The 8,087-nt window shown below is 41.4% G+C and overlaps 1 protein-coding gene across 6 annotated transcripts in view; it reads right to left on the reverse strand.

The window, feature by feature from the left end:
- Window positions 1-432: 432 nt before the first annotated feature.
- Window positions 433-8,087, reverse strand: part of CCDC191 (coiled-coil domain containing 191) — an 88,965-nt gene continuing 81,310 nt past the window's right edge. For 5 of the 6 annotated variants that reach the window (XM_073893543.1, XM_073893549.1, XM_073893535.1 and 2 more), the window contains one exon: window positions 433-1,535. In XM_073893543.1, the coding sequence (XP_073749644.1) occupies window positions 1,391-1,535 (145 nt within the window). In that variant the 3' untranslated portion in view covers window positions 433-1,390. The remainder of the gene's footprint in view (window positions 1,536-8,087) is intronic. The other variant, XR_012378478.1, reaches the window with a different exon arrangement.

Genomic DNA, 8,087 nt, shown 5'->3' on the forward strand with positions numbered 1-8,087 from the left:
CCGGCAAGAACTACAGGTCATTTACTAAGGGATTTTCCTGTGGGTCTTTAGGAGGTTCCATAAGTAGGTAAAAAGTCCTCACTGGCCCAGTCAGAATATGTGCTGCTAAAGACTCAATGGCTAATTGATGCTTGAGGTGAAGTAAAATAAAGGAAAGCTTAAGAGAGGAAACTTAAGCTTTATGGGATTTAAGACTAAGCGGCTTAGTCTTAAAAAGAGTTTTTAGATGACAACTGTATAATCATATTAAAGGAAAAGAGATGTGGGGACAGGGACACTGTAGAAGGAATAAAGTTCAATTTAGGGTGTTTTGTCATTTCTGAGTAAATCCTCACACATGTTCCACAGAAAAAGGATGTAAATCATTGTGCAGGTGGTGGAGCTGGATATCCCTTCTAGGAAGTAAGGACAACAACAATTTATTGAACACATATTGAACTTTATCTTACCAACTCGAATTTTCAACCTAGCAACTACTAGCAGTTACCTCAGGGCTGCAAGGGACTTGTTCTACTGGGTGCACTTATTACTTAGATTTGTTATAACGAACATGTATTTTGTAATGAAAAATTTTTTTCTAGCAGGTATTTCAGACAATTCATAGAAGAGCATTTTGCCAGTCTCTATAGTCATCTGCACCTTAAAATCGTTCTTTGAATTCATCTCGTTATGTGGATCAAACCGAGCGGAGGACTAGAAGAGAGACGGAGTGTATTATTTAGAAGCTGTAGTTGGAAGCATGCACAGACGTTTTAACGAACTGCTGGACTGCCCCTGAGAGAGTCATTAGCTTCTGGATTTCCCTTCATGCCTGTCAGGATGCACTGAAGAGAAGAATCTTTGGTGCCACAGTTGCCCTGCAATGAGGAGACAATTGCTGCCCTTTGCAGCAGCTGCACTGGGTTCCATTTGAGATGCGGCTCTCCAGCAGGGTGGGCACAAAGGATGGCGTCGGGCAGAGGGCCTCTTGCCGATGCTACGGTACTAGATCACGGACCACCTGTGACTCCTTTTCTGTGTACTCACTGCCTTTAATTTCTATTAACATTTGTCAACAACTCATATGTTAAACTATAGGGACACATTTTCTTTCAGAGACTCGGGCAAGCAAACACTTGTACTCTTTAAAATTTCTGATGCTAAAAATATATAGGATGCATTTGAATAGTTGAGCTTTACACTGTTCTTTGATCCTGCTGTGATAAATGCTCTAGTGAACTAATTAGCAATCCAACAGAAATCAAAGAAGGAAGTAAAAATTCCCCAGAGAGGCCCTTTGATCCAAGAAGTGCCCAGTAGGCCACAGAGCAGGTGTTTGCGTGCGGACGCCCGGCCCACACGCGGCACCCGCTCTCAGCGCCAGTGTCCGCCGCCGCCGCCGCACCCGGGCTCAGCGCGGCGCAAGCGCCTGGAAGTCTGGGAGAATTTCAGCCACCTTCCGGCGGAGTTGCTCTCGCCTTTCTTCTTTTATTCTTTCCTCTTTCATAAATTTTACAAACTTCTTCCATGTCTCAAATGTGATCCAGAGAGTCCTCCTTTAAACAGAAAAGGAAGAAAAGTTAAACTCGATGGAAAAGTTGACTTTCCATCTGAAGTACATTAAAAACTGTAGAAGAATTCTTTGAACACAGTGTTAAAAGATACGGAGATCAAATTGGAAATGGGACAGTGAGAAATGCTAATGAAGAAAATACAGCGGCGAAACAGGATGGAGGGACTGCTAGGTCATTTTTATTTTCCATCAGGCGATCAGGGAAACCCTCCGTGAGGTGACATTTGGGCAGAGCACCCAGGGGCCTCTGAACACGCAGGCCATGAGACACCCCCAGGTGATCTGATCACAGCCTGCGTCTTGTGCTCAAGACAGGACCAGTGGACCAAAGGCTCCGGCAGCCAAAGCCCTCAAGGCAAAGATGTTGGAGAAGCAAATGCAGCACCACAGTTACAGGCACTGAGGCCCAGGTACTTATAGACTTACGGACCTACCTCCCATAGTGCACTTCGCAGATACTGCCTTTTTTATAAACTGAAGGTATGTAGCAACCCTGCACTGAGCGAGTTTGTCGCCACCACCTTTCCCAATAGCATCTGCTTACTTCGTGTTTCTATGTTGCATTTTGGTAATTCTCGCAGTATTTCCAACATTTTCATTATCATGGTATTTGTTACGGTGATCTGGGATCAGTGACCTTTAATGTGAACATTGTAACTGTTTGAGGCATGAACCACGCCCATATGAGACAGCAAACTTAACTGATAAATGTGTGTGTCCTGACTGCTTGACTAGCCATTCCATCTCTCTCCCTCTCCTCAGGCCTCCGTATTCCCTGAGACACAATAACTGAAATTAGGATTGAAATTAGGTGAGTTAATAACCCTGCAGTGGCTTCTGTGTGTTCAAGTGAAAGGAAGAGTCACATGTCTCTCACTTTAAATCAAAAGCTAGAAATGATTAAGCTTAGTGAGGAAGGCATGTCAAAAGCCAAGACAGGCCAAAAGCTAGGCATCTTTTGCCAAAAAGTCAAACTGTGAATGCAAAGGAAAAGTTCCTGAAGGAAATTAAAAGTGCTAGTCCAGTGAACATACAAATACTAAGAAAGCAAAACAGCCTTATTGCCGATATGGAGAAAGTCTGAATAGTCTGGATAGACGATCAAACCAGCCATGACATTCTCTTCAGCCAAAGCCTAATCCAGAGCAAGGCCCTAACTCTTCAATTCTAGAAAGGCTGAGAGATGAAGAAGGTGCAGAAAAGCTGGAAGCTAGCAGAGGTGGTTCATGAGGTTTAAGGAAATAACCATCTCCGTAACATAAAAGTGAAGGGAAAGCAGTAGGTTATCCAGAAGATCCAGCCAAGATAATTCATGACGGTGGCTACACTGCACAACAGGTTTTCACTGTAGATGAAACAGTTTTATTGTGGAAGATGATGCCATTTAAGACTTTCTTAGAGAGAAGTCAGTGCCTGGCTTCAAAGCTTCAAAGGACAGCCTGATTCTCTTGTTAGGGGCTAAGGCAGCTGGTGACTTGAAGTTGAAGCCAGTGCTCCTTGACCATTCCAAAAATCAGGGCCCTTAAGAATTCTGCTAAATCCACTCTGCCTGTGCTCTATAAATGGGGCAAGAAAGCCTGGATGACAGCACATTTGTTTACAACATGGTTTACTATCCTAAGCGCACTGTTGAGGCCTATTGCTCAGAAAGAAAAGATTCCTTGCAAAATTGGACTGCTCACTGACTATGCACTTTGTCACCCAGGAGCTCTGATGGAGATGGACAATGAGATTGTTTTCATGCCTGCTGGCACAATATCTATTCCGCAACCCATGGATCAAGGAGTCATTTTGACTTTCAAGTCTTTATCATTTAAGAAATACATTTCTTAGGGCTATACCTCTCTATATAGTGATTCTTCTGATGCATCTGGGCAAAGTAAATTGAAAAACTTCTGGAAAGGATTCACCATTCTAGATGTCATTAAGAACATTCATGATTCACGGGAAGAGGTCAAAATATCAACATTCACAGGAGTGAAGAAGAAGTAGATTCCAACCATCATGGGTTGAGGGGTTCCAGACTGGAATGGAGGAAGTAAGTGCAAATGTGGGGGAAACAGCAAGAGAACTAGAATTAGAAGTGGAGCCTGAAGATGGGACGGAACTGCTGCAATCTCATGATACAACTTTAATGGACGAATGGTTGCTTCTTATGGCTGAGCAAAGAAAGTGGTTTCTTGAGAGGCGATCGACTCCTGGGGAAGATTGTTGAAATGACAACAAAGGATTTAGAATATTACATAAACTTAGTTGATAAAGCAGCAACAAGGGATGAGAGGATTGACCCCAATTTTAGAAGAAGTTCTACTGTGGGTAAAATGCTACCAAACAGTATCATATACTACAGAGAAATTGTGAAAGGAAGAGTCAATCGGTGCAGTCAACTTCATTGTTGTCTTTTTAAAGAGATTGCTGCAGCCACCTCAACCTTCAGCAATCACCCTCCTAGTCAGTCAGCAGTCAGTTACATCGAGGCAAGGCCTTCCTGAAAGCTCAGATGATGGTTAGCCTTTTTAGCAATAAAAAATTAAGGTAAGTACATGGTTTTTTAAAACATAATTCTAATGTACATTTAATAGTATAGTATGAACATAACTTTTATGAGTACTGGGAAGTAAAAATTCACTCGACTCACTAATTACGACATTCGCTTTACTGCAGTGGTCTGGAACTGAGCCCACAGTATCTCTGAGGTGTGTATACTGTTTGAAACTTGTGTATACTGTTTAAAACGCCACTGGTAACATCACCTCCAACAATGAACACCACCACCCTTGAATTTTAGTTGAGAAAAGATTACCCTAATGTCCAGGTTCTGGAATCTACGGTTCTGGAGAATCACAAGTAGAAGCAAGGATTATCTGCTGTCAGAGGGGAGACATGCAGTGGCCTTTTAGGATAACCAACTACCTGCACACTAGGGATGTGAAGGTAAGCCAGATAGTCTCTGCCCACAGAGGGAGTTGCCCCGGTGAACAGATCACTTCAATGCAGTGAGGAGCTGTCATGGTGGAGATAAGCACTGGGTACTTCTCCAGTCTGGTGGTGAGGGACATCACAAGTGTTTGAAAGATTATCTGAACTGAATTTTTGTCAGACAAAAGGCTTTCCTAGAAGAGGGTATGTCTTGAGTAAAGGCAAAACAGGCTAGAATAGCATGGTGTGTGTAAGGAATTATAAGCAGAGTTATGTTGCTGAAACAAAAATGCAGAGTAGCTAAGTTTATATTTTCACAACTCGAGGCACAGATGGGATTTCTTCTAGCTTCTTGACCTTCTCATGAAACCCTGGAATGCATCACAGTCCCCATTAACTCTATGGCTGATGGTGGTTTGCTATTTCTGATAATGTTGATTTTTGTTGCTGGAAGTTAAAAACTAAAAGGCTACAAGGAGTGCAGCTGCTTCATTTGCTTTCTTCCTTTGTCCATCAAGGCCTCCACTTAGAGCCAACGTCCTCGACTATCTGCCCATTCAGTCCTTGCCTGTCTCCCACTCTTATCTCTGTTCATATCTTTCTCCTGGCTACCCCCCCACTTTTGACTTCTACATTTCATCTCCTACTCTTCTCCCCTGATGGAAATGCTCTGCCCCCGCTAGAGGAAATCTTCCTAGACCATCATTGCCTGCATTTATCTTTCCTTCCTCTGAACTCCTACAGCATGTGGTCACAATCACTGGTTTGGTACTTACTTAGGGTATGTGTATAAGTATGTATCTAATCTGTTACCTTTTTTTTTTTTTTAAAGATTTTATTTACTTATTTGACAGAGACACAGCAAGAGAGGGGACACAAGCAGGGGGAGTGGGAGAGGGAGAAGCCGGCTTCCCGCGGGGCAGGGAGCCCGATATGGGGCTCGATCCCTGGACTCTGGGATCATGACCGGAGCCGAAGGCAGACGCTTAACGACTGAGCCTTCCAGGCGCCCCTCTAATCTCTTACCTTTCTACTGAATTATGAGCCAGATACCATGTTATTGAGTATTTTTTATGCTTGGCAAATATGATTTGATAGATGAGCTATGGATGTATTATGTAGTAAATGTGATTTAAGTCACAACATGAGAGTTCTTACCCTGTGGTCCACAAACTCCTTGACATTTTATGTAATACTGTATGGGATGTGCATAGGTGCATTTTGGGGGGTCTTGGTATGTGACTTATTACTGTGAAGGGACCTATGACTACAAAATGCTTCAGAAATATAGTACCAAGGCAATATTGGAAATATAAGAAGTATTTCTTTGTCGCTTGTTAGAGTCTTTGTTTTAAAATGTATTTTGTGGGGCGCCTGGGTGGCTCAGTCAGTTAAGCATCTGCCTTCGGCTCAGGTCATGATCCCGGGGTCCTGGGATCAAGCCCCGCGTCCCCCGCGTCAGGCTCCCTGCTCAGCGGGGAGCCTGCTTCTCCCTCTCCCACTCCCCCTGCTTGTGTTCCCTCTCTCACTGTCTCTCTCTCTGTCAAATGAATAAATAAAATCTTTAAAAAAAAAAGAAATAAAATGTATTTTGTCTGACATAAGTATTTCTACCCCGGTTTTCTTTTCACTTCCTTTTGCATGATAAATGTTTCTCCATCCCCTTACTTTCAATCTTTAGGTGTCTTTCGGTCTGAAATGAGTCTCTTGTAGGCAGCATATAGATGGGTCTTGCTTTGTTTTCCATTCTGTCATCCTATGTCTTTTGATTGGAGCATATAGTCCATTACATTCAAAGTAATTTGATAGGTATGTGCCTATTGCCATTGTTTCATGGTTGTTTTTGTAGTTCTTTGCTCCTTTCTTCTCTTGCTCTTCTCTCATGGTTTGCTGGCTTGCTTTAGTGATATACTTAGATTCCTTTCTCTTTATTTTTTCCATATCTATTAAAGGTTTTTGATTCGTGGTTACCATTAGGTTTACATATAACATCTTCTGCATATAGTGGTCTATATTAAGTTGATGGCTGTTTAAATTTGAACCCATTATAAAGGCACCAAATTTTTACTCCCTGCTTCCCCCAACCACCATGTTTTAGGTATATGGTATCATACTTTATATTCTTTTATTTTGTGAGTCTCCTGACCAATTTTTATAGATATACTTATTTTTACTGCTTTTATGCTTCCTACTTTTCTTACTCCTGATTATGGTCTTTCCTTTCCACTCAAAGAGTCCCCTTTAGGGTGCCTGGGTGGCTCAGTTGGTTAAGCGACTGCCTTCAGCTCAGGTCATGATCCTGGAGTCCCGGGATCGAGTCCTGCATCAGGCTCCCTGCTCAGCGGGGAGTCTGCTTCTCCCTCTGATCCTTCCCCCTCTCATGTGCTCTCTCTCTCAAATAAATAAATAAAATCTTAAAAAAAAAAGAGTCCCCTTTAACATTTTTTGTAAGGCTAGTTTAGTGGTGGTGAATTTCTTTAATTTTTGTTTGTCTGGGAAACTGTCTCCTATTCTGAAAGATAACCTTGCTGGATAGAATATTTGTGGTTGCAATTTTTTTTCTTTCAGCACGTTGAATATATCATGTCACTCCCTTCTGGTCTGCAAATGTTGCTGAAAAATCAGCTGATAGCCTTATAGGGTTTCCTTTGTATGTAACTGTTTTCTCTTGCTGCTCTTAAAACTCTCTATCACTACCTTTTTGCCATTTTAATTACTATGTGTTTTGGTGTAAAAAGAGACAAAGTAGATTTGTCAATTACAATTACTACATAATTGTAAAGGGAACAGTCTAACAAGAAGATATAACAATTGTAAATGACTATGCACCCAACATGAGAGCACCCGAATACATAAAGCAGCCAGTAAACATAAAGGAAGTAATCAATAGTAATAGCAATAATAGTAGGACACTCTAACATCCCATTTATATCAATGGATAGATCATCCAAACAGAAAATCAACAAGGAAACAATAGATTGGAATGACACATTGGACCAGATGGATCTAACAGATATATTCAGAACATTCCATCCTAAAATAGCAGAATACACATTCTTTTCAAGTGCACATGGAACATTCTCAGAACAGATCAGATGTTAGGACACAGACCAAATCTCAACAAATCCAGAAAGATCAGAGTCATACCATGCATCTTTTCCGACCACAATACCATGAAACTAGAAATCATTCGTAAGAAAAAATCTGGAAATAACACAAATACATGGAGGTTGAATAACATTCTACTAAACAATGAATGGGTCAGCCAAGAAATCAAACAGGAAGTCAAAAAATACAGGGAGGCAAATGAAAATGAAAATAAAATGGTCCAAAATCTTTGGTTTATGGGTAGAGCTGTTCCAAGAGGGAAGTTTATGGCAACACAGGCCTACCTCAAGAAGAAAAACCTCAAAACTAACCTTATACCTAAAGGAGCTAGAAAAAGAAAAAACAAAACCCAAAACCAGTAGAAGGAAGGAAATAAGACTAGAACAGAAATAAACAAAATTGAAGCTAAAAACAAAAATGAAACAAAAAAGACAATAGAACAGATCAATGAAACCAGGAGCTGGTTCTTTGAAAAGATCAACAAAATTGCTAAACCTTTAGCCAGACT

Source organism: Callorhinus ursinus, unplaced genomic scaffold (genome assembly GCF_003265705.2).
Source record: "Callorhinus ursinus isolate GAN/ISIS: 27379988/994484 unplaced genomic scaffold, GSC_fseal_2.0 scaffold1, whole genome shotgun sequence".
Classification (NCBI taxonomy): Eukaryota; Metazoa; Chordata; class Mammalia; order Carnivora; family Otariidae; genus Callorhinus; species Callorhinus ursinus.